Source organism: Scyliorhinus canicula, chromosome 1 (assembly GCF_902713615.1).
Source record: "Scyliorhinus canicula chromosome 1, sScyCan1.1, whole genome shotgun sequence".
Lineage (NCBI taxonomy): Eukaryota > Metazoa > Chordata > Chondrichthyes > Carcharhiniformes > Scyliorhinidae > Scyliorhinus > Scyliorhinus canicula.
The window spans coordinates 212,054,597-212,081,915 of record NC_052146.1 but is presented as its reverse complement, the minus strand read 5'-3'; the positions used below and the strand labels follow the sequence as shown (position 1 = coordinate 212,081,915).

General features: G+C 46.8%; 1 protein-coding gene across 1 annotated transcript in view; it reads right to left on the bottom strand.

Annotated features, from left to right (window-relative positions):
* Positions 1 to 27,319, bottom strand: part of pcsk2 (proprotein convertase subtilisin/kexin type 2) — a 101,062-nt gene that overhangs the window by 51,555 nt on the left and 22,188 nt on the right. The window contains exons 2-5 of the mRNA XM_038807046.1: positions 15,170 to 15,274; positions 7,556 to 7,669; positions 3,370 to 3,478; positions 2,623 to 2,660 (exon numbers count right to left, since the gene is read on the bottom strand). Of these exons, the coding sequence (XP_038662974.1) occupies positions 2,623 to 2,660; positions 3,370 to 3,478; positions 7,556 to 7,669; positions 15,170 to 15,274 (366 nt within the window). The remainder of the gene's footprint in view (positions 1 to 2,622; positions 2,661 to 3,369; positions 3,479 to 7,555; positions 7,670 to 15,169; positions 15,275 to 27,319) is intronic.

Below are 27,319 nucleotides of genomic sequence, written 5' to 3'. Positions count from 1 at the left end.
ATGAAGCATTCAATGGCATTAGATGATGTAGAAAGGAAAGGACAGCAAAAGGAGACAGCCTGTCACTGTCATAATCACTGTCACTGTCACAACCACATCAAATGTCACTTTGGTGACTTTGGTCAAGGCAGATTTGAGGTTGTGAGCAGATTAAAAATAACTTCAAATCTAGATCAGAAACTCGCAAAACAAAAGACCAAATTTGTAATACAGCTGGAAAAATATTCTATATTGCAGAGCTCTAAAATTCCCAAGGAATAGTGATCCAAATCTGTGCCAGCCATCTTTGGCTGTGTGATTGACAGAGGTCACTGAATTTTCTCGAAAGCCCAGATTAATAATCAGGATGCTGTGAATTGAATTGTTGCAGCATTTTCAAACTCATTGTTTTATTGAAGCTCTGACAGAAATAGGTAGTCATTATTATTAGATCTACGACACTAAAACAAAGGCAATTGGCTCAGCAAGTCCATGTGGTGTTTATGCTCCACACGAGTGCCCTCTTTTCCCTCTCTTTCTACCTCTATCAGCAAATCATTCAGATTCTTTCTCTCTTGTGTGCTTATTTTGAAACTTGGAAAGATAAAACATTTACCAAAGGAGGCCGTTGAGCCCATTATGCCTGACAGCCAATGACAAACTAGCCAGATCCCTCACTTTCCAGCTTTTAGCCCTGCAGATTCCTGCAATCAAGTGCTTCTTCCAGTGGGTTTCTGCCTCTTTCAGGCAATGAGTTGCAGACACCACCTGCAGGAGAAACAATTTCTCCTCTACTTCTCTCGAATCCTTCTACCAATTATTTAAAATCTCTGCCCCTTGGTTATTGGCCTCCTTGCTGAGGGACTAGGTCCTGTCTGTCCACTCTATCTAAGTCCTTTCAATGAAATTTCCCCTTAGCTTGCTCTGTTCCAATGCAATCATCCCCCGCCTGTCCAATCCTTCCTCATTGCTAAAATTCTCCAACATCCTCATAAGTCTCCTCTGTTCCCCTCTTAATTGCAATTATCCTTCTTGTAATGCAGTGACCAGAATTGTAGACTTTCCCTTAAATACATCAGGATTTAACATTGGCGCATTCTTGTGGGTGAGCAGACGAATGATTAAGAATTCACCTGTTGTGACATTCTCTAATCTGACAGTAAGAAAAGCTCGAACATAGCTGTCTTGAATCTGAATTTAGTTTGTACAATTAAATCTGTCTTCAGTAACAACTGAACCAGTTCCTTCTACGGGAAACTCTTCACTGCTGTAACAGATGGGGCCACATCTTCCAATTTCTTGTCCGTCCCACGCACCCGTTTCCTGGTGCGCCGCTCCCCTGTCCCAGCAGCCGGGTTTCCCATTGTGGGCACCCCATGCCGTCGGGTAATCCACGGGTGTGAGTGCTCTGCCAGCGAAGCGGAGGATCCCGACGACAGAAAATCCAGCCCTTATGTCTGAAGATGTGCACATCACAACTCTGTGGAAGTCCTGATGCGTAGATGAATATGGGAATTTCCCAGAAAATTTTAACTTCCAATGGACAATTCCACTGCATCAAGGTAATTACACAACCAACTCCCCCATCTTCCCCAAGTGCCCCATTGACCCTACAATACCCTCCCAACCTGTTCTGACTATCTCCTGATACAACCTGCCTACCTCCCAACCTCATATATCTATCACCCATAACCTGAACTGACTACCCCATCCCCCGCACAATCATCCAACTATCCACTGACCAGACATGACATGACTACTCACTTGGCCCAACACGACACCCATCCCACCCCCATGAACTGTCTAGCCCCTTGACCCAACACGATTAGCCCTCCAATTAATCAACTACCGCCTGACCTGACTACCCTCCAATCAACTGGCTACCCCATGACCCAACCCAACTGCCCCCCAATCGACTGACTACCCCTGACCTGACCTGACCACCTCTCTAACCAACTGACTATCCCTTGACCCGACCAGACTACCCCCAATAAACTGACTGCTCCTGAACTGACCCAATTATCCCCCGACCATCTGACAAAACTAATCCAGCCTGACTACACCCTGACCTGATTCCCCCTTCCAACCACATGACTACCACTCCGAACCGACTCGACCACCATGAACCAACTACTCACTCACCCACCGAACCATGTACCCACCTTCCCACTTACCCATCTAACCCTGAACCTACCCACCTATCCACTTATCCACTTATCTGTCTCACACACCTCACCCAGTTCACCACCACACCCACCTACCTACCTATTCACCCATTCATTCTTTTACTAACCTTGTGTTAACTGGACCTATACATTTACCACATGGGTAGCTGTGCTGTAAAACAGGGACATGTCCTATCTTCTCCCCACTCTACTCCACCCTGATGGAGTTCCCTGAGAGACGCTGCTCTGCACATTTCTAGGAAAGCCTGATTGGAAGATCCCCGAAGAAAGGTGGGGCAGCATCGAGTTGGGGGATTTTACAAATGCAGCGGCAATCCAACAATCGTTGCCATTGGTCAGAAGATCCAGGCCATTGAGGATTTCATTACAATCTGCGTACAATCAATTATTCTCTTTTATTACTTGTGACATCTATCAACACATCCACTACAAGCAAGAAATTCCATTCTGTACTTACATAGTTTTCAGCAAGGTCAGGGTGCAAGTAATCAATCCCTGCATTAAAACAAGAAAAACATTACATACACTGGATTTAAAATCCTAAAAGGAGGTTCTGCTAACTCAACAAATTACATTTTCAGTAGCTCTAAAGACATTTAAAGCATTGAGAAATGGCTTGAGAAATATCTAGAGTGAAATACATTTGCACAATTATAATATCAGCTTGTATCAGAGAGACAATTCCTTCAGCAGGATGTAGTTTAATGGTATCATTAAGTCTAAATGCAAGCATTGTAGAATCATTGAATCATAGAACATCTACAGTGCAGGAGGAGGCCATTCGGCCCCTCGAGTCTGTACTGACCCTCTGAAATGGCAACTTACCTAGGCCCATCCCCACCCTATCCCCATAACCCCACTTAACCTTTGGACACTCAGGGCCAATTTAGCATCGCCAATCTACCTAACCTGCACATCTTTGGACTGTGGGAGGAAAGCGGAGCACCTGGAGGAAACCCACGCAGATACAGGGAGAATGTGCAAACTCCGCACAGACAGTCACCCAAGGCCAGAATCGAGGCAACAGTGATAACCATTTTGCCACCGTGCCGTGTGAAGTGAAAGAGAAATTATAAGAGGGGAAAGACACTGAATATATTTTCTTACCCCTTCAAAATTAATTATTCAGTAAAAGACACAAAGAAACACATGAGCACATATCATCAAAGGTGGCTTTCAGTAATGACATTCAATGAGTTCTTACCATCGTCCATGATTGCTATGGTTACTCCTTTCCCAGTGTAACCCAATTCCCAAGCTTCAGCAACATTAAGATCTAAGCCAGGGGTTCCATCTGCTTGACCTGTGTTGACCTATTTGAACGGAAGTGAGGGCATACATAGGATAAACATGTTTCCGTATTTGCAACATGATTTCTCAGAACTTCAATCCATTTTAAGCCCAGCAGGAATGGAGCGGGGGAGGGGGGTTAAAGTAGCATGATTTGTACCAATAACGTCCTGTCCTCCCACCATTTTGACCCCTGGATTTTTGGTGGTGTCATGGCTCCGTGAAGCATGCAGTGGCTTTTCTTCCAGCAACAGCTTCCAAACCCAGGGCACTACCATCTAGAAGGACCAGGGCAGCAGGTACCTGGAAACGCCACCACCTGGAAGTTACCCTCCAAGACACACACCATCCTGACTTGGAAATATGTCGGCATTCCTTTACTGTCGCTGCGTCAAAATCCTGAAACTCCCTCCCTAACAGTTCCTAACAGCACTGTGGGGGTACCGACATCACATCGATTGCAGTGGTTCAAAAAGCCAGCTCACTACCACCTTCTCAAGGACAATTATGGATGGGCACCAAATGTTGGCCTAGCCAGCGACACCCACATCCTGTGAAAGAATGTTTAAAATAGTAGGAGCCCTCATGACTCGTAAGCATGGCAGGATGTAATTTAGGTGTCAAAATAATTTCAGCAAAGATTCAGTCGAAATGGGTATTGTCGCAGAGGTTACAGTAAACTGGCACAGTTATCAGGGTTGGGAGGAGAAGAATTCTCTGTGAGCCTCAGGCAACATCTCTTCCCTCTGTTCTCCAGCTCGCTGTGGGTCGATTTACCTGACTGCCAGGCACCTCTTTCTTGAATCCCAGCATTGACCTCCTCCGACAGGCCCCAGCCTCCGCATACTGCTCGTCAGCCTTGCCGAATGAAAATGAGGCCTGCGTGTTAAAATGGCTCCAGTTTCAGGCTGTGCCATCGTGCATGATTCCTTCAGGCCACAGCTCAACCATATCCCTGGCCCAGACTAAAACCGTGGTTATAACAAAATTAGCTACATCTGACTTCCTTAAAGTAGTTATCAGGGAGTTGGCAGGAAATCAAAAAATCCAAAGAGGGTGTATTAGCTCAGACTATTTTTTCTTTTGTAATTTGTTTAGTTTTATTCCATTGACTCTGTCACAACGCCCCCCCCCCCCCCCCCCCCCCAAACACACACACATACACTTTGTGTTCCCTCATATGGAAAGGACACTTGAGAGCTAGCAAGTCTCTGTCAATTCCGCTCTTTCATAAGCGGTAATTAAGCTGATATGTAATAACTGGTCTCCGTTCCTGAAGTAAGTCACTACTTTCCACTTGGTAGATTGAGATTGTGAGTGGGATAATCATGGACAAGGGTCTGCATTGTCAAGGGTGTGATTTTGGGGGCCATTCGGTGTGTGGGCAAATCCCGTTATGGCCGTTCAATCTCACAAGAGGGCCTTAACAGGAATAGCTCCGGAAAGATCACGGTTTGAAATCCCCCCCACCCCGGCCCAATGTGATCAAGTTCATGCCCAGGGATTTCCATTAATTTAAATATAATTAAATGCCTTTACACTGTATCTTCCAGTCCCGGGTGATGCTCTCCTCTTAGAAGTGTGAGGTCTCACCAGCACGATACACTATTGATTTTCAAAAGTTTAACTGTACTGAGAGTAGACACTAAAAGAGGGCACTGAGAGGGGGCATTGAGGGAGGGATCTTCCCCTCATGTGTGGTGGCGAGAGAAGTGTGCGCACCAGAGAACATGGGAGGGGGGGGGCAAGAGGGAGGAGAGTGCACCCTGGTAGTTCTACAGTTGAGGGAGGGGGGTTCGTCCCAAAGCAGGGGATCGTCCATGGCTGGGCGGGGAGGGGGGATGGGAGGGAGCTCAGTGTTCTCCATGATTGTGGCGCCCTGAACTCTGCATAGTCAGGCTTGTCGCTTCTATGAGGCCACGCCCCATCAGAGTGATGGCGCTAAACACGCCCATTGATTCTTTTCAGCAAAATGTCAGGAGATCTGGACAAAAAATTTGGCTGCATTTCTGAAGAGAAACATGCTGGTTTTCAGTCGGAACCTGATACTTTGTCATTTGTTTGGAAAATTACACCCATAGATGCCCAGCCATCACTTTACTGAATGGCGGAGCAGGCTCGAGGGGCTGAATGGCCTACTTCCGCTCCAATATCTTGTGTTCATTTAACTCCATGGCATCCATCAAAACCCTCAAACTCCCTTTGCACTGTGGGTGCACCTTTAGCACACGGGCTGCAAGGGTTCAAGCAGGCAGCTCATCACCGCCTTCTCAAGGGCAACTGGGAATGGGCACATTTCAGCAACCCCAACATACCAACAGACACTGATTGTGTTCAATGTCAAAAGGTAGCTAGTTGAATAATCCATTGCATGAGTGAATTCCATAACATAGTTGGCAACGGGTTAACCCAGGCAGATAATGGAACAGTCTTAATATTAGAGCTGTTGACATTCTAATTATCTGGCCAATTTACAAACTGGAAAAGAACGAAATCAGTCTCACCAAGTATGTAAAAGAGGTATTTCACTGTAAAATAATTTTACACCGAAAACCTAGACAATACTTTAATTTCCCTAGTTAAAACCTTCACAAAATTGAAGAACCTCCAGGACGTTTTCAAATTTGCACATAAAAGCGCTCTAAAAATGCTTCACTGTGGGGAACAATTTGAGGCATTTTGACCAGTGTTATTTTCATTGATTCAATGAGGAGGAAATTTCCTGGAAGTTACTGGCCAAGACTTTTCTGCTGGAGCTATGCCAGAACAGCTTCAGTAGTTCACACTGGAATCTTACTCTCCAGCCACTCTTCCATATCTGTGGCATTCCTCACCATTCCCGAAATTCCCCACAGGAAGTGACATCCGCAAAGTAAATTGTCAATTGAAAGTTCCTCAACCGAGATGAATGGATCAGGTAAGGGCTATAGAGGTTATGGAATCCAGGTGGGCAGATGGATGTACGGTGCAGATCAACAATGATCTGATTGTGTGGTGGGACAGGCTTGGGAGGATGAATGGCCTTCGCCTACATTCTATATGAGTAGGAATAATCAAGCTTCATGCAATTGGTCATATATAGTGTAGTTAATGTCCCAAATTGTGATATAATTAACCCAATGTCGTGACAATGCCTCAACAGAAGGGCACTAAATTGAATGCTCGGCCACCTGAGAGATGCACACGCTTGATTAGAAATCTGTTAGCAGCAACAGCAAGGTAAGGTAAATGCATGTTAGATTCACACCTCTAGTGCTGCTAATATTACCAGACTAACAATCCAGAAACTTGAGTTCAAATCCCACCATGGCGACAGAGGAATTTAGATTGAATCAATAAATCGGCAGTGAAAAGTTAGCATGTGTAATGGTGAGCACACAGTAATCCATCTGGTTCCCTTATGTCCGCTAGGGAAGGAAATCTGCCATCTTTACCCATTCTGGCCCACAACAATGTGGTTGACTCTTAACTGCCCTCTAAAATTGAGGAGCAGTAGTGCAATTTGGAAAGGGTAATAAATGTTAGCTCTCAAAACCCAGGAAAAAATTAAAATATACATTAAAAAATAGAAGCAGGAGGAGTCCATTCGGCCCTTCGAGCCTGCTCCGCCCTCCATTATGACCGTGGCTGATCATCAAGTCCAAATCTAATTCTATTAATAGGTAAATCTAATTTTAAATTTTGATAACAAAAATGCACATAATTGGGAATTTTAGAAACAGCCTATGATGCAGGGTGACGATGGCTCACGTTGAAGGTTAGAAATATTTCTTCATTGTTGCTTTTAATTTCTGCCCCCGAGACGGAGCAGGTCAGTCACCGTCACCAAGACACTTACCAGCCTGGTTTGGGCATCTATCACTGTCCCTTCATTGTCACTGGGTTAACATACTGGAACTCCCTACCTGGGAGCATCGTTGGCACTTGGATTTCAGTGGTTCAAGGAGGTGGCCCACCACCATCTTCTCAGAACATCAAGAGATGGGCAATAAATGTCTGTGCCCACATCCCAAGGAAAATAAAATTCAATAAAAGATAATAGACACAGGTAAACATTAAGCACAAGTAAAGGAGATGTAGGTAAGTCAGATGTTGCTTACAAGATACCATTGTTTAGTAAACAAAGGATCATTCATCATGATACCAATTTCACTAATGCTTCGATATCCTCGCTTCGTTCTGTCAAATGCTTCTTGCTGCAGGGCATGTTTTACCTGCAAGAGAAACATTCTGCATGAGCAAATACATAAATATTAGATTGGGCATTAGGATCCCGAAGGCGTCAATTAAAATTTTCAAACTGATTACATTAATGGCGATATCATCTTCTCTACATTCGGAACACAATTTCAACTGGGATTCAGGGAAAAGTGTTTCACTGATGCTATTTTCTCAATCTACTTTTAAACAAACAGTCTAAGATCAGGTCCTGCAGCGATCGTACTTTTCAGCAATCATCCCACAAAGATGCAAAGAAGGATGGACAGAAAAGCAGTCTCTGGTCCATTCATCTGTCCCACATAATTGTGATGCCTTAAGTACCTTGTACATGCCCCATTTCCGCCCCCCCCCCCCCCCCCCCCCCCCCCCCCCCCCCCCCCCCCCCCCCCCCCCCCCCCATAAATGGATAAAAACCGAGGACAATTAGGAAAGAAATGAAGATGGGCAATTTCACCATTCCTGTGATAGGAAAGAGACCACTGTATGCAATGGGAATCACCAGGAGTCCCAGATTCAGGAGAACAAAAAGCCGGCGCCTCACTTCCAGCACCTTATATCAGAGACGCAGCCCTCTGAACAACAACGCCTTCTGTGTGGCGAAATATCCCAAGGTGCTTCACTGGAGGGTTATCAAGCTGAATTTGACACCGAGTCTCTTCAGGTGATACTAGGAACAGAAGGCCAGAGGTTTGGTTAATGAAGTGGGTTTCAAAGAGAATATTTAAAGAGGAGAGATGTTTAGGGAGAGCTTTCCAGAATGTTCGGTCTCAGCAGTGGAAGTTACAGCCAATGCTGCAGCAATTAATATCTGTGACCATACAAATGACCAGAACGTGAGGAACGCCGTTGTCTTGGAGGGCTGCAGGGATGCAGGAAAATTCCCTTTTTGGTAAGGAAACTATATGATGATGGCTGTCAAGAGAGCCAGGTAAACTCCTTCAAAGAATTTTGCGGTTGTTGCTCATCATTTGCTTTCAAACAAGGAAAACACTGACTCCGCAGAGCTGAACACAGCCTCCCTCAATTAGTGAGAAAAGACAAACAACATTCGAACACGAATATTGATACTATATTATCAGACAGAAGGCCAGAGGTCAAAGAGAAAGACTGTTCTGAACAAAATCAGCCTGTCAATTTAAAACTAATAGCTCTCCAGTGGCAACTCTGGAAGTAATGAGGCTAACTTTGACATTGAAAAAAGACCGACATTTATGTTGCACCTTCTGCACCCTCAGAATATCCCAAAGTGTTTTAAAGCCATTGAATTCATTTTGACGTGTGCTCACTATTGTAATGCAGGCAAATATTATGGGGCTGGCCTGCCTGTGAATTGAACCAAATTGGTGTGTCGAGGTATCTGGTTATTATTTCCATGTGGTTTTTGTTGCTGTGACCTCTTCAGGTGTGTTTAAGTGTAACCACAGGAAAACCACAGAGGAAATTTGGCGACAATGCTATTCAGGCACAGGAGGGAAAGGGCGAAAGAAAAATTATCTCCCCCAATTGCCTGGTGCTCCCAATTATCAAACGCTGTTCCACCACTATAACCTGGAGAATCGTCCCGAACAGTTTGGAAAAGACAAGGCCATCAGTTTTTTTTCTTGTTACTCTCATATCCAGCTAATATTTCACCATTAACTGCTTTCTAGATGCATGGATATAAATGTTTGTGTCTGAATCATGATCATATAAGCATTTTTCTTCTTTCTAATCAGCACTCAGTCAGATTTACCCTCCAGTGCAAAATACCACAATTCAATGTTCATCAGAGAAAATAGATGGGCGGGATTCTCCATTTGGGTGGAGAATAGTTTTGGCGCCAAAATCGCGGTGGGTGCCACTTTGACACCAAATCGCAATTCTCCTGCACCTCTACAACGACATCAATGTATACCAGAACACACGTACAGTGGACACCGTTTGCATATAATTAGCAGGCCCGACCTGGTATTCTGCAGGGCTTCCGCGGTGCTCCATCTCCGATGGGCCGAGTTGCCAACGGCGCGGTACACTTGTTCTTTTAAAAATCGTGAAACCGGCATGGTGATTCCAAAGGGGGTACGGAACGTGTCCAACATCGCCATAATTTGCTGACAGTTGTTCCGCTGGCCAGGGGGCTTCTGCCAGGGCCGGGGTGGGGAGCGGGGGGTTGGAAGGAGGTGGGCTGTGGGGTCGGGGTGGACGGGCACGGAACACCATTGTTGCAGCCGGCAAGGCAGCCATGCAGCTGCGCATGCCACTGATAGCCCACTGTGAACTTAGGGCCACGGGTCGTATAGGTGTCCCCCAGGCCACCCCCCTGAGTGCCCTCTGGCCCCAGCTGACCCATCAGCTGTATGGGCACGCTCCAGCACGAGTGCCATTTTCTTGGCTGGGATGAGTGTGTGTGGGGATTGTTATGTGTATATATGGCTGTAATTTAAAAAAATAAATTTAGTGCACCCAATTCATTTTTTTTCCAATTACAGGGCAATTTAGCATGGCCAATCCACCTAGCCTACGCATATTTGGGTTGTGGGGGTGACACCCACGCAGACACGGGGAGAATGTGCAAACTCCACACGGACAGTGACCCAGAGCCAGGATAGAACCTAGGACCTCGGCACCGTGAGGCAGCAGTGCCATCCACTACGCCACCGTGCTGTCCCCTATGCGGCTGCAGCTTGTCAGCCTCCCGAGTGTCAATCACGGACCCGGCGAATCCCGCACCGTTTCAAATTAGAATCGATTGTGTTCCACGTGGCTCCCGTGTTAGCCCCTTAACAATAACGGAATCAGTCCAGGTGTGGCGCCAGTTTTGCTGTTGTGAAAGTTCACGAATTCTGCATTGGCATCAACACTGAGGGCTGAATTCTCCAACGTCGGGAATCTCCGTTTTGCCGGCAGCCTGGGGGTTTACCGATGGTCATACTGTGAAACCCCATTGGCCAGCCAGCAAAATGGAGAATCCTGACCACGTGCGGACAGAGAAACCCACCTTTAATCTCAGAAACGGAGAACCCGCCGAACATATTTCATTTTAGTCTTTACCAATTCAATATAAACAATTTCCAGTTCGAGGCTTTATGACTTTGCTCCATCCACTTAACGTTACTCAGAAGAGAATGAATGCATCTGATTTTCCCGCTGTTATGATTTTTAACAAGCATGGACAAAGAAAATTGCATTGCACCGCGAGAGTGAAGGAGCGTCCACAGCAAAAGTAAAGACAATTGGTGCAATGTTATGGCCCCCCCCACTGGTGGCTTTGAAGACAGTGATGCTCAAAGCTGAGGGGAGGTTGCATTATGGTTTTGTCATGGACTAGTAATCCAGAGACCCAGGATAACTTGCGTTCCACCCTGGTCAACACCGCATGGATGGCGTCTTGGTGGAGGCATTTGGGGCAATAGTTTTGGCTATGGATCAGCATGTCCAAGACCTGGGGCAATCTGTGGAGGCGCTGGCCGAGGCCCAGGACAAGGTTGCCGCCTCACAGGCAACCATGTGCCAGAGTCACTTGGATATTGCGACGGCACTTCTGGGCGTGGCTCAGTCACAGCAGGCCATGGCTGGGAACATCAGCGCCATTGCTCAAGCGCTGACAAATGTGGTGCAGACAAAGAGGGAGGCGGCCCATTCCTAGAGGGAGATGGCGCAGTTACTGGCTGATGTGAAACAGACCCAAAAGGTGGTGGCATGGTGGTGATGTGGTGCAGTCCCAGATGGAGATGGTCCACTCCCTCTGCTCCATGGCTGCTAGCATGCAGACCATGGTCGAGGCCAGAGGGTGCTTCCATGACTGGCAATGCTAGGTGGCCTGGAGCCACAGGGGGAAACTGCGCTCTGCACCCGCATGCTCCCTCCATCTCCGCGCTCCTGGCCCTGTCATTGTCCGGCACCATGGAGACTCTGGCCCTGACAACTATCCCTGTTGCCAGGGGTTACCATTGTCTGATGCTGCCCTTGCCAGCAGCATGGTCCGCGACCCCCACCCCACGCGCACCCCTGTAGAGGCTACTGTAGGTTTGCCCTGGGGGGTTCGCCAGATGCCCCGCCAGTGGGTGACAGCTGGGTGGGGGGGTATGGCACTGGTGAGGCGGGGAAATAGGGGCACCCATACGGCCAGTGTCACTCTGCAGAATCAGGGGCCAAGGTGGGTGGCCAGTGGGGTGCGCAGCAAGATGGCTGCCTTGCAGGCCGTGGCAATGATGGTCTGTGCCTGGACACCGTCCCAGCCCCATGGGAGCTCACCCCGGACACCCGGTCTATTCCCTCTTCAGTCCCCCCCCCTCCCCCCCCGGCTCTGACAGGCCACCCACCCCCACCCCAGCCAGCCTAGCCCGTGTCCAGCCCAGCAGTCCACAGTCACTCCTCTCCGTGTCCCACCTCATCTCTCTCTTTCATCAACCAGGACGCTGGTTTCATGATTTATAAATGCACAAGTGAACCGCACCGTTGGGAACCCGACCCAATGGAGGCGGAGAATCATGGAAGCCCCAGAGAATATCGTGTTGGGCCCGCTAATGATATGCAAACCGTCTTTACTGTATGCTGTATGTGTGTTCCAGACCACATTGACGCCGCTGTCAAGGTGACAGAGGCAACGAATGGCAACTGTTTCATCCCAAAATAATAAAGACGGAATGGTCTGTGCACATTTTGAGAAAAGGGGGAGATGTTTTCTTTTGAAAATAATTTCAAGGCGGAAGAGGGAGTGAAATCCCATTTTATTGATGGACCTAAATGTGAGTCATTGAACTGGCATGTTATTTTGATCCCAACCAGCTAGTGAAGTATGAAACTAGATGCTCAAACATTTCATGATGGTCTCTCTTCATAAATGCTCTAAGTACTTAATTAGACAATGCCCTTCAACTGCTTATCTTAATATAATTATCATATCATTACCAGGCAAAGAATCAGAGGAACAACTACTTCATTTGTGGAACAAAAAGGGGAAATGGAGCACAAGGCAGGGCCATTTGCCAGAGAAACTCAGAGACACTTCTTCACGTAAAGGAAGGTAGAAGTACGGAATTCTCTCTCACATATCGCTAAGATTTTCGGCCCCGTCATGGTGAGACCTACCATGGGAGATTTGGTGACCCAGCCAAAAGTCCATCGACTTTCAGCAGGACCTGGCAATTCCAGCAGAGGGTCTTTAATTCTGAGATCAATAGATTTTTACTAGCCCAAATTATGGAGCCAAGACAGGTGGATGGAGTTATGATACAAGTCAGCCATGAACTCATTGAATAAAGAGGCTGAATGGCCTCCTATTGTTCTTTGGTTCTGAGGGTCAATCTGTCAGATTAGTGAGGTAACCTGGCCTAGTGAAAGGAGATTAAATCACCTCAAGTCCAGAGCTGGTCAGGAGCACTAAATGTAAATGTCTCCACAGTCCCATAGGCTGGTCTTCCTTTTGAGGGGGTGATCTGACTGGTGGTGATTTAACTAGAGGTCACTAACACCTCAGGCGAGGGCAAGGATGAGAACTCAGGCCTTCATGAATAACCTCAGCCAGTACTGTTGAACCCGTGCTGTTGACTTCGCTCCGCATCACAAATCAGCCAGCCAGCCAACTGAGCAAACTGACCCCCATTCAGAAACTATAGTATAACCAGAAAAAGTTAGGGGTCCCCACTAATAGGGCTGGTGTAGCATTTTCTTAAAACTTGCTTTTCCTGTTTTTGAGGAAGTAAGTGAATTAAGGTGTAATCTGAGCGCCAAACCGAGCTGTGCGCCGGGCCGATCGTGAGTCACCCGACTCTCTCCACCCGGCACAATCTGGATGTCACCCTCACTAACGAGCCATATAAATACCCAGATGCCAGATTCACCCGGCGCCCGAGACTCACCGGCCGTGCCTGGCAGACCTCGCTAGGGTGCCGTTTAGTACTGGTCCACACAAGCGTGGACCACGAGTAATGGCACCTTGGGGGATGTCTCCCAGGCCTTTGGAGGCACCAAGGTGGTCAAGGTTAGGACAGGATGGCACTCTGGAAATCCCCCAGGCACCTAGATATCTTGGCACTGCCAGTTTGGCACCATGGCAGTGCCAGGGTGCCAAGGTGCCAGGTTTGCATTACCGGGGGTCAGGCCGGGGAGGGGGGTGCCAAGTACAGGGAGGGTGTTCTCTCGGAGGTCTCCTCAGGGTTAGGGGTTGGACAAAATGGCATCTCAGTCTGTGAAATCCCTCTAAGTGCAGCCTCAGCGGAAAGAATATCCCTGAGACCAAAAAGAATGGCAAAGTACCATTGGATAGCAGGATGTTTCTCTGCGCTGCAGCCTCCGAGAAACACCCGCTAAATATGCCGTTCAGCAGACTTTAACTTCAGTCCGCTGAGTCGCGCCCATCATCTTTTTTAACGACCCGATGATTTTTATTCCAGGTTTGCTCGTAGCTGTGTGCTGGAAATAAATTCCACAAAATCCCAGATCATTCCTGGAAGGTCGGCAACTTCAACAAGGGCACAGGCTTAAGATATGAGCCTAGATTTTTACATCATAAAGATAGCAAAACTGTCAATAAGTAGTATATTTTCAAGTTGGGAATTTTACAGAAATTTACACTGCCATCATCATTTGCTTACACATGTTTGATATTTATCATAATAGCTGGCATTTTATAGGAACAAGAGGAGACCATTCAACCTCCCTGCCACCATTCAATTAGATTAGGTTCATCTGTACCGCAACTCCATTTCATCAGATTTGGAGAGGACAAAGGATGAGCTAAAAAAGAGGTATCTGTGTCATCTTTTAATGTATGTAAGATTTTTATGTCCTTTAATTAATACAAATACTCCAGGTTTCTATTCCGACATTTTGTTTTGTGATATTTGTAAACATCTGTCACCCATCCTGCAAAAGACTGAACTGAATATGATTTAATATATTGTGTACAACTTTATTATTTTAGTTTGCAAATATAATTGAATAGGGTGCCTCAATATGAAAAGTTACGTGACAATTTTGATGGCAGTTTTCTAATTATTGGTCCCATGAATTCAGTCACTTTTTACTTAATATTCATTTGTTGCTGTTTCTTCACGGTGCATACTCCAATCAGCATCTACTCTTTACAAATAATTAAGTTTAACCCCAAGATATGATACAGTTTTTAGAAAGGGGAATATTAAACCTTCTCAACATGCGAATCACATTCTCAATGGCCTTTGCTGACAAGTTGATTTCTATGCCACAGTGAAACTGCACAGGCATAACAAGATGTCATTCCCTGAGCTCCACATCTCCTGTTGTAATGATATGACCCAGTTCAGCAATAAACCCAGGATAACCGTATCTGATGTAAATTACATTTGATAAAATTTGAATAAAATTAGAGAATGGTATTACACGTTGAACTATTGAGCCATTCCTGAATTTCTCCTTTCTGAATTTCCTCGCCACAGACGAGGAGTTGTTTTTGTTTCCCGCTGATTAGCTGACCACATTATGAATTGTTGCCTAGGCAACGGTTCCTGAAGGGTGGAGAAACATTAGCTTACCCTCGGGTCCTTTACCAGATAAAGCTTATGACGAATGCTGCGTCTTCTTCTGGCCTTTGGAATACCACTATGAGTGAAGTGATAGAGTCCTTCTGCAAATGGGAGCTGTGGTAAAATAGAAAGTATATAAGGACATCTTGTTAGTAATCCAGTGACTAACCTGAGTAAGTTTATGTGTCATCTTAAGTCAACAATTAATGTCCAGACACTTTTAACTTTCACTTTCATGAGAGGGCAATCTCAATCGAATTTACGGAGTGGAAAATGAATGGCAGTGGGCACATTTGGGATTTTACACCCCATCCAATTTTGCTATCCATTAAAGTCAATGAGCAATATCAGGCGGGGCGTGAAACCAGCCTTCTACCTCATCATATGGGGTCCCCACCCAGCAATTCCATTTAATATTGCACTGATAGGAACATATGAACAAGGAGCAGAAGTAGGCCATTCAGCACCTTGACCCTGCTCCGCCATTTAATACGATCACGACAGATCTGATGGTAACCTCAAATCTGCATCTCCCTCCCCCCCTCGCTAACCTATCAGCCCTTTCTCAAAAAAAATCTACCTAGCTCTGCCTTAAAAATATTCAAAGACTCTGCTTCCACTGCTTCTTCAGGAAGAGAGTTCAAAACACTCATGACTCTCTGAGTGGGAAAATATGTGCTTATAACTCCTCTTTAAATGGGTTACCCCTTATTTTTAAACAGTGAACCTGAGTTCTAGATTCTCCCACAAGAGGAAACATCCTTTACACACCCATCCTGTCAATACCCCGCAGGATCACATATGTTTCAATCAAGTATAATCTGTGGATGAAGTATCTCCAAATAACTTACTATGTTACAGCATATCTTAGTTTACCAACAGTCAGGTGATTGATAAAGTTGTACTTTCTTGAGTTCATTTTGTCCCACAGAGAGATTGAGAAGATTTGGCCTATATTACCTGGAGTTTAAAAGAATGAGAGGTGGTCTCATTGAATTTGTGATGAATGCAGGAATTACAAATACATTGTGTTATAGGCATTTGGTGCAATAAGAGCTAAAAGCTGGTTTATGGGCTGGTTTAGCACACTGGGCTAAATCGCTGGCTTTTAAAGCAGACCAAGGCAGGCCAGCAGCACGGTTCAATTCCCGTACCAGCCTCCCCGAACAGGCGCCGGCATGTGGCGACTAGGGGCTTTTCACAGTAACTTCATTGAAGCTTATTCATGACAATAAGTGATTTTTTTTCATAAAAGCCTGGGTTAGTGTGTGTATGACTACTGCTGTGGTGTTTTAACAAAATCCTAGTTTAAAAGGCAACTAGGTTTTCGAGCCTGGGGTGCAATTAAAGCACCATAAAAAGCTTGGGCTAATGGAATGTTGTTTGGATTAAGGGGATTGAACGTTATTGTGTTTAGTCCTGGCTAAACCAGTCAAGGGACAGAAGAATGCCTTTTGCTTTGAGTACAGATGATGTAGTTAATGAGAGGAGCCAGGTCTGTCTGAAAGGTCAGTTGGTTCTAGAACTCTCTTCTGAACAGAGGTGTTTCAATTTGGTCCTGAAAGGTTTTCTCTCCAAGGGGCTGGTTTAGCTCACTGGGCTAAATTGCTGGCTTTTAAAGCAGACCAAGGCAGGCCAGCAGCATGGTTCAATTCCCGTACTAGCCTCCCCGAACAGGCGCCAGAATGTGGCGACTAGGGGCTTTTCACAGTAACTTCATTGAAGCCTACTCGTGACAATAAGCGATTTTCATTTCATTTCATTCTGCACAAAGAAAAGCAAGTAGAAACCTGGTTGTTAACTTTATTCATGAGTGGTATTTAAAATATATTGGTTTGCTTAATTGGAATATAGTGGCAGGTTTAGGAAGTAAGTTATGGATTTCTCTTTTACTTAAGAACTGTTGTAACTATTAACTGTAAAACAATTTCTCTGTTACTAATGTGGTTAATTTTGTGTTCAAATTAAAGTTTGTTTTAACATAAAAGAGACCTATGGGTCAATGTTATCACTCCTGTAGTGCAGTAACATTTCTTCAGAGTTTTACAAATTGAATATAGTTGGGTTCTCATCCGGGATCCTAACAATTTGAATAAGACGTTATGAGGGCATGAAATCATAGCTGGCTGAAGTGAATTGGCAAATTAGGATAAGGGATAGGTCTAAAGAAGGTCACATGGCGCAGTGGGTAGCATCCCTGCCTTTGGGCCAGACATTCGAGCCCCACATCAAGGAAGGTGCATTCATAATGTGGCCTAACCTGCAAATTCCTCTCAACATGCCAATGGCTGCTGGGGAAAATTCCTCTCAACATGCCAATGGCTGCAGGTTCGAGACTTTGCCAGAAAGGAGATACAGAGCTTCCCAGTAGAGCTGGCTTCCACATTGCTGGAGGAGGTGCTGACAACAAGGAGACTGGAGAAGGGGGTAATATCGACGGTTTACAGGGCTATTTTATGAGAGGAGAAGGCGCCGCTGGAAGGGATCAAGGCAAAGTGGGAGGAAGAGGTGGGAGAGGGTATGCAGGAGGGGTTCTGGTGTGAGGTGCTCCAGACGGTGAACGCCTCCACCCCGTGTGTGGGGTTGGGCTGATACAGCTGAAGGTGGTATATAGAGTACACCTTACAAGGGGAGGATGAGCCGGCTCTTTGAGGGGGTAGAAGATGTGTCTGAATATTGCACGGGGGGGCCTGCAAACCACCTTCATATATATTGGTCCTGTCCAAAGCTGGAGGATTACTGGAAGGATGTGTTGAGGGTAATGTCTAAAGTGGTGCACGTGAAACTGGACCCAGGCCAGACTCCGCACAGACAGCGACCCAGCCGGGAATCGAACCTGGGACCCTGGAGCTGTGAAGCATTTATGCTAACCACCATGCTACCATGCTGCCCTTGCTATATGGTGGTCACTACTCCCTTAGGGTTCCTTCACCTTTAGTTCCCTAATCGAGTCTGACTCATTTCACATCATCAAATCCAGAATTGCCTGTTCCCTAGTAGGCTCTGTCACAAGCTGCTCCAAAAATCCACATTTGACATCTCACAAGTTCCTTTTCTTGGGATCCACTATCAACCTGACTTTCCCAGTCCACCTGCATATTGAAATCCCCCATGATTATTGTATTATTGCCTTTTCTATCTCCTGATTTATTTTCTGCCCCACATTCTGACTACTGCTAGGGGGCCTGTATAAAACTCCCATCGATTCTTCAACTCTACCCATAGAGTTTCTATGCCTTCTGATCCTATATCGCTCCTTGCTATCGATTTAACTTCATTCCTTATGAACAAAGCAACCCCACCCCCTTTGCCCATCTGCCTGTCCTTTCAATAGGACACATATCCTTGGATATTTAGATCCTAGCCCTGATCCCCTCGCAGCCACGCCTCTGTGATGCCCACAACATCATACCGGCCAATTTCAATGGGTAAATGAGCCTGCTGCGCACATTGAAATTGGCCGGTCACAAAGACTCATGATCCTCTGAGAGAAAAAAATGTCACCTCATCTCGTTTAAATGAGTGACATATGTATACTGCGCACATTTAGGTGCAACACACTCAGTCCTGCATTGACCACCTCCCTTCTCACACATCGGGCGCAATTCTCCCAAAGGGAGAAAAAGGGCAGAATTCTACGCTCCCGCGCGGCATCGGGAAGGCCGTTGTGAACTCGGCCGAGTTTCACGATGGCCCCGGAGGCTGCTCCTCGCACCCTATTCACAGACCCCCCAGGGGGATAGGAGCGGCGCTCCGTAAATCTCGGCCGCCGCAAGCGCCAAGGCGGCACGCCAAGAACGACGCGACGGCGGCGCCTAAGTGACGTCAGCCGCACATGCGCAGGTTGGCCGGCTCCAACCCGCGCATGCGCGGCTAACGTCATGACGGCTGATGGCTCCAACCCACGCATGCATGGTTGTCGTCTTCCCCTCCGCTGCCCCGCAAGACGTGGCAGCTTGATCTTGCGGGGCGGCGGAGGGGAAAGAGTGCGTCCCTTGGAAACGCCTGCCCGACGATCGGTTGCCAGCAGCAACCCCTCCCAAGCACGGCCGTGGTGTTCACTCCCCTCTCCGCCCCCCACAAGCCACAAACGAGCATTTGGCACCCATGTTCACGACGGCAGCGACCAGGTGTGGTTGCCGCCGACGTGAACAGTTCGGGAACGTCAGGCCGCTCGGCCCATCCAGGCTGGAGAATTGCCGGTCGCCGTGAAAAACAGGCGAGCGGCGATTCATCCAAGCGGGGGGGTGGGAGAATCGCGGGGGGTGCCAGGGCGCCGTGTCATCAGTCGCCCGGCCCTCCCGCGATTCTCCCACCCGGCGTGGGGAGCGGAGAATCACGGCCAAAGTGCCGACGCCGGAGTGAAAACCGGAGTGTTTCACTCCGGCGTCGGAGGCCGCTCCTCACCCCCTATTCTCCCACCCCCAGGGGGCTAGGAGCGGCGCAGCGTCAATTACGGGCCTTGATGCTCGCGTCAAAGAGGCGCCGTGTAAATGACGCGGCCGACGGCGCCTAAATGACATCACCCGCGCATCCACGGTTGCCGTCCTCCCCTCCGCCGGGGCGCAAGACATGGAGGATTGATCTTGTGGGGCGGCGGAGGGAAAAGAGTGCGTCTTTCAGAGACGCCGGCCCGACGATCGGTGGGCACCAATCGTGGGCCAGACCCCTCCTGAGCACCCCCCTGGTGCTCGATCCTTCCTCTCCCCCCCCCCCCCCCCCCCACAGGCCCCACACGCAGCGGTCGTGCGATGTTCACGCCAGCAGCAACCAGGTGCGGTTGGCGCCAGCGTGAACCGGTCGGATTAGGCAGGCCGCTTGGCCCATCCGGGCTGAAGAATCGCCGCTCGGCCGTTTCTAACAGCCGAGTGGCGATTCTCCGAGCGGCCTGTCGTAAAACGCGACACGCCGTTTTGGGGGGGGTCGGACAAATCACGTGTGGGGCCAGGGCGGTGTGATGTGATTCGCACGGCACTCCCGCGATTCTCCCACCCGGCGTGGGGGTCGGAGTATCGCGCCCATCACCTTTTGTGCTCTTGTCAGCTGTACATGGCACTCATGAGACCGAATCTGGAGTACTGTGTGCATTATTGGTCACCTTCTTTAAGGATGTAAATATATTGGAAGTCATTCAGGAAAGTTTCACAAGACTGATACCTGGAATGGGTGGGTTTAGACATAGACATAGAATTTACAGTGCAGAAGGTGGCCATTTGGCCCATCGAGTCTGTACCGGAAAGACTAACCCACCTAAGCCCACACCTCCACCCTACCCCCACAACCCAGTAATGCCACCTGACATTTTTGAACAATTTAGTATGGCCAATCCACCTGACCTGCACATTTTTGGATTGTGGGAGGAAACCGGAGCACCCGGAGGAAACTCATGGGTTGCCATATGTGGAAAGGCTGGTCAGGCTAGGCTTATATCCACTGGTGTTTAGAATAGTAAGAGGTAACTTGATTGAAAGATATAAGATCCTGAGGGATATTGACAGGGTGGATGCGGAGAGGATGTTTCCTCCTGTGGGAGAATCCCGAACGAGGGGTCGCAGTTTAAAAATAAGGGTCACTCATTTAAAGGGAGATGAGGTGACATTTTTTTCTCTCAGAGGATCATGAGTCTTTGTAAATCTCTTCCTGAAAAGACAGTAGAAACAGAGTCTTTGAATATTGTTCAGGCAGAGATCAGTAGATTTTTGGTAAGCATGGGGATAATAGGTTATCAGAGGTAGGCAGGATGCAGATTTGAGGTGACTAGCAGAGCAGGTTCGAGGAGCCAAACAGCCAACTTGTTCATATGTCCGAATGAGGAAAAATGTCTTTATTCTCAGAGTACTGAATCTTTAGTGTTCTCTACGGTAGAGAGCCTGGTGGATACACAATCATTGAATATATCATTTTCAATCACTGAAAATCTATTGAGCTTGATTCAGTCTTGGATACTAAGGCAGCGGGATTCTCCATCGGCGGGACCGTCTGCCTCGCTGACAGTGCACCCACACCCGCACATTTCCTGACAACGTGGGGTGGCCCACAATGGATAACCCCATTGGACGGCTGTGAGAACGGAGAATCACGCTTTCGGCGGGGGCGTATCTTGCCGGAAAACCGGGCTAGCGGGACGGAGAATCCCGTCCAGGGAATTAAGGGTAATGGGATGGTGCTGGAAGGTGGAGTTAAACAATCAGCTACGATATTGTTCAATAGCCGAGGAGATTCCATTGGCCATATGGCCCACTCCAGTTCTCATTTCTCATGTTCTTGCATATTACATTTCTTCTAATTTATACCTTTATTAAATCAATCTTTCCATGGCCTGAAGTAGATGGAATTCTTTGAGGAATTTTCCTTCCATATTTGACAAATGCATATGTTTGGAAAAGGCATGTAGAACATAAAAGCATTTAGAATGGAGTTGAATGGTCATAATGGATATTTTTGATGAAGCAGCACGTAAATTGCCCCATGATCTCCCTTGAGATTAACACTTTTATATCTAAATCACACCCCCTTATGTAGTGTTCCATCCAAAATACGCCATGCCAATCACTCACATGTCCCATACAATAAAATTAATATTTCCAGCTTTAAACATGGGTATCATAGCTTTACATAGAATTCACTACAACTACAATGTGCAGTTGAGGCAATAAAGCAGAACAGAGGGTCAATCATACCTTTAATAATTCAAATCTTTCTGTTTGAATCACTAACTCGGAGAGGAGATTTAGTTTCTCAGTACAGACATTAAAGAAAATAAACAATGAGATTATACTTGCATAATGTAGAAACTGATTCCATTTTACACTCTAGTTGAGCACATACCGATCCCTTCTTTTTTCCCTTGTGTCGAAAATCAGATTTATAAATTATTCTAAAAACCTGCACTTTTCACAGGATTACACTAAAATTACTAGGTTACACTACTCTGCCAACTAGCATTGCCCATATTTGAAAACGTTTACTATTTGGTGACTTTATAATCAGGCCCCCCAGTAGCTTTTACTCTCTCAGGTGGCTCACTGCATCATTTATTCTCTGTGCATAGCGTGGAGTTGTCATTATTTATTTCTCGTTAGTGGTTTGATTTATATGAGAAGGGAATTGCTTATTCCCCTCAGCTAGCTCATTTCAGTTAATGGCTCATTTTCAATTTGTCTGATAGCTCTCCACTTCTGTACCCGCCAGAAACAAACATGCGACACCAAAGGCAAACATGGAAACACAGGAAATATGTGCACAGCAGGAGGCCATTCGATCCATCTTGTCCATGTTGGTTGAAAACGTGCTGTCCAGGCTAATCCTACCTTCCACTTCCATATTCCTGTTGGCTACAGTACTGCAAGTGCTTATCCGTGTGATTTTCAAAAGTAATGAGGGTATCTGTTTCTACCACCTTTTCAGGAAGTTAGTTTCAGACCTCCAACATCCTCTCAGTGGAAATAGTTTCTCCTCATCCTTCTACTACTTACTTTAAATCTCTGACCCCGGGTTATTGACATTTCTGTTGAGGGGAACAGTTTATTTTCTAGAAATATAGGAAATAGGAGCACAAATAGATCATTCAGCCCTTTGAGCATGCTCAGCCATTCAATATTAACCAAGGTTGATCATCTACCTCAATGTCATTTTCCCATGCTTTCCCCATACTCATTGTGCCACTAGAGTTAAGGGGCGGGATTCTCTAATAATGGGGCTATGTCCCCACGCGGCATGAAAACCGGCGCCAACCACTCCGGCATCAACGGTTCCCAAAAGTGAGAAATTCTCCCCTTCCTCGGGGGCTAGGTCGGCGCCGGAGTGGTCCCCGCAGCTCCAGCCAGCGCGTAACGGCCGACACGAGTTCGCGCATGTGCAGAACAGCCAGCATGATTCTGCGCATGCGCAGAACGGCTGGCATATTTCCACCCATGGCGGAGCCCGACAGGGGCCCGGCGCGGAGTAAAGTAGGCCCCCACGGAACCAGCCCGCCCACCGATCGGTAGACCTGATCGCCGGCCAGGTCACTGTGGGCCCCCTCCAGGGTCGGATCCCCCCCCCCTCCAGAATGGCCCCCGCACACTCACCTTCCAGGTCCCGCCGTGTGGGACCTGAGTAACCCACGCTGGTGGGACTCAGCCAAACTCATCGGCCATTCTGCCCATCGGGGTCCGGAGAATCGCCGGAGGGGCCGCTGTCAACGAAATCCCACAAGCGCCCGAGAATCGGCACCGGAGACTGGGGAAGACGGCGCCGGGTCGGAGAATCCCGGCCAAGAAATCTATTTATTTCCTTCTGCAATATATTCAGTGACATATCCTCAACAGTCTTCTGTGGTAGATAATTCCACAGGTTCACCACCCTATGGGTAAAGAAATTTCTCCTCTTCTCAGTCCTAAATGGCCTATCCCATATCCTGAGACTGTGACTGTTCGTCTAGATCCCCTCCAGCCAGAGGAAACATCATCCCTTCATCCAGTCCGGACAGTCCGATCAGAATTTAATACATTTCAATGAGATCCCTCTCATCCTTCTAACCTCCAGTGAATACAGGCCTAATCGACCCAATCTCTCTTCATCCAACAATCCTGTCATCCCAGGAATCAGTCTGGTGAACCTTTGCTGCACTCCGTCTGTGGCAAGCATATCTTTTCTTAAGTAAGGAGATCAAAACTGCACACACAACTGCATGTGTGGTCTTACCAAGGCCCTGGACAGCTACAATAAGACACCCTTGCTCCTGTACTCAAATTCTCTTTCAATGAAGGCCAACATACCATTAGCCTCCTTAATTGCTTGCTGTACCTGCATGCTTGCCTTCAATGACTTGTGTACAATGTCAACATTTCCCAATCTCTCATCAGTAAATTTGGAAATACTACATTTGGTTCCCTCATTCGAATGTTTGATGTATATTGTGAATAGCTGGGGCCCAAGTACTGATCCTTGTGGGTCCCCACCAGTCACTGTCTGCCACATTGTAAAAGACCTATTTATTCCTACTCTCTGTTTCCTGCCTGTTAACCAATTCTCAAACCAGGTCAATATATTACCCCAATTCCATGTGCTTTGGATTTGCACACTAGCCTTTTATGTGGGACTTTATCATAAGCTTTTTGAAAATCCAAATACACCACATCCATTGGTTCTCCCTTATCTATTCTACTAGTTGCATCCTCCAAAAACCTCCAGTAGGTTTGGCAAACATGGTTTCCCTTTCATAAATCCATGTTGACTTTGTCAAATTACGTTGATGTTTTCTAAATGCCCTGTTATGACATCCTTTATAATCGACTCCAACATTTTTTCTACTACTGATGTTAGGCTGACTGGTCTGTAATTCTGTTTTCAACCCCACCCCCCCCCCCCCCTCCCCCACACCCCCTCATTTTTAAATAGCAGGGCTACATTCTAGCTTCTGACCTGCTCTTGTCATCCAGTTCAGTTCCTGGTCAATGGTAACTCCCTAGGATGTTACTAGCGGGGGATTGAGTGATTGTAATGCCATTGAATGTCAAGGGGCGATGTTTAGATTCATTCTTATTGGAGATGGTGATGCCTAACACTTGTGTGTTGTGAAGGTCAAAATCTTCTGAGATATAGGTATGGAGGGTGGCATCGGACCCCATTGTGATCTTAGGTATTCTGGGGTGACTCTAACACTGGTTCTGAATCTTGCTTTTTAGGACAGGGCCACAAGAGCATTGAGTCCTGAAGCAGCTCGGGGCTGACTGACCTTCAATCCCCCCTAGCCATAGGTTTGTGATATTGTGCTGCCAACCATTTTAAATGCAGGGTCCATATTGCTCAGACAAACTTGCATTATCCTTTCTACATCTCCATCCTCAACAGGTCTGGTTTATGACACTCCAGGATCTCCAAACCTTCTGCCTTGGGACAGGTCTCACGTCAGTTTTGGAAGAGGTATCTACCTCTGATCTGAGTTTCTCAGCACCCGTGGACCAGCTTCTACTGTGAGAAAGAAGACATCAGCATTGCAGTGAAGGCTAGGCAAAGTCTTTTTTTTACAGCAATTTGACATGAAAAAGCCCTGGCGGGACAGATTAGGGGAAACCCCAAGGCGTTCCAAACTTATGTGAGAAATAAGAGGATGATCAGAGTGAGAGTAGGGCCAATCAGGGATAGAGGAGGTAACTTGTGCCTAGAGTCTGAGGATGTAGGGGAGGCCCTAAATGAATGTTGTGCTTCAGGATTCACTAGAGAGGGACCTTGTTGCACATGAGAACAGCGTGAACCAGGTTAATAGGCTCAAACAGGTTGATATGAAGGAGGTGGAAATGCTGGAAATTTTGAAAAGCATCAGGATAGAAATGCCCCCTGGCCCAGACGGGATATACCCAAGGTTACTACGGGAAGCAAGGGAGGAGTTTGCTGCACCATTGGCGATGATCCTTGCATCCTCACTCTCCACTGGAGTAGTACCGGATCACTGGAAGGATACAAATATAGTTCCCCTGTTCAAGAAAGGGAATAGGGAAATCCCTGGGAATTACAGACCAGTCAGTCTTACGTCTGTGGTGAGCAAAATACCGGAAAGGATTCTGAGGGATAGGATTTATGATCATTTAGAGAAGCATAGTTTGATTAAAGATAGTCAGCATGGCTTTGTGAGGGGAAGGTCAAGCCTCACAATTTTTGGGCGGTAAAGGGGATCAAGAGATTTGGGGTTAGGGTCAGAAAGTGGAGCTGATGTAAAAGCTTGGTCACATTCTTATGAGGTAAGCAGGTTTGAGGGGCTGAATGGCCTAATTCTGTTCCTATTACTAATGTTATGTGCTCTTATTTCCCTCAGTCGCCTTAAATGATCTGTTTCTATCTACTCTGTCTTATTTTTTAAAAATTCTATCAAATTATCACTTAATTTCTAACCTCCCTATTTATACAAAACTTGAGGTAATCTCTTTTTTTGCAAAATCGCATTAATTTATTTGGCATCATTCTTCTTTTCACAAAAGCATTCCATTGGTGATCCATAGACTTTGGGCTGGATTCTCCGGCCACGCCTGCTTGGCACCCAGAGGATCCCCCCCCTCCAAGGTTATTGGACTTTCCCATTGTCTGCGTCTCACCCATGGCGGTCTTGCGGCAGGCAGGGTGGAAGAATCCAGCCCTTTGAGTAGATTTATTTCTTCAACTGCCTCAGCTTTCTCACTTAAGTCTACCTGTTGATTTGCAAGTGTAGATGAAGATATTTATAATGCCAATGAGTCAGGTGCATAAATTCTGACCAACATTACCATAATGTATTCCGTTATTTTAATTGCAGAACATTAACTGAGACAGTTCTGAGTGAAGCAGGAACTTATCTCAACCCCAACACCTGAATAAATTACGCCATTGCAAAATGCAAATTCAACAGTTGCACCCTCATGCAAACAACAATGTGCACCTTTAAAAAGCAAGCGGAAAATCCTGTAAACGCACAAGCCAGTCAGTACCAGTGAAGAGAAAGTGAATCGTTTCTCAAAACTTGAAAAGCGATAAACAGTTGGATAATTTATTGAGGTGAAAGATGGGAGACTTGGAGGTTTTAAGCGGGGGGTGGTATTTTATTCCTGGAAATCAAGATGGCTGCCCTCCCCAGACAAATATTAAAATAGGGCTTAATGATGTCAAGTTGGCAATACGGCGTTTCACACAAATCTCCAAAGTTCCAGTAGTCCAGCGTGCGAGGAAATCAGAAGCCTGCCCGCCATTTTGAAATTGCTAATTAACAAGCTGTTGAGCTCAATGCAAGGTTGAAGAGCAACGCAGCCTGTGCTCTCAAGAATGTTTACCTGATCAGCTGCCTCATTTCTGGGCAGAATCGCGGTAAGGGGCAGCCCGGTAGCATTGTGGATAGCACAATCGCTTCACAGCTCCAGGGTCCCAGGTTCGATTCCGGCTTGGGTCACTGTCTGTGCGGAGTCTGCACATCCTCCCCATGTGTGCGTGGGTTTTCTCCGGGTGCTCCGGTTTCCTCCCACAGTCCAAAGATGTGCAGGTTAGGTGGATTGGCCATGATAAATTGCCCTTAGTGTCCAAAATTGCCCTTAGTGTTGGGTGGGGTTACTGGGTTATGGGGATAAGGTGGAGGTGTTGACCTTGGGTAGGGTGCTCTTTCCAAGAGCCGGTGCAGACTCGATGGGCTGAATGGCCTCCTTCTGCACTGTAAAA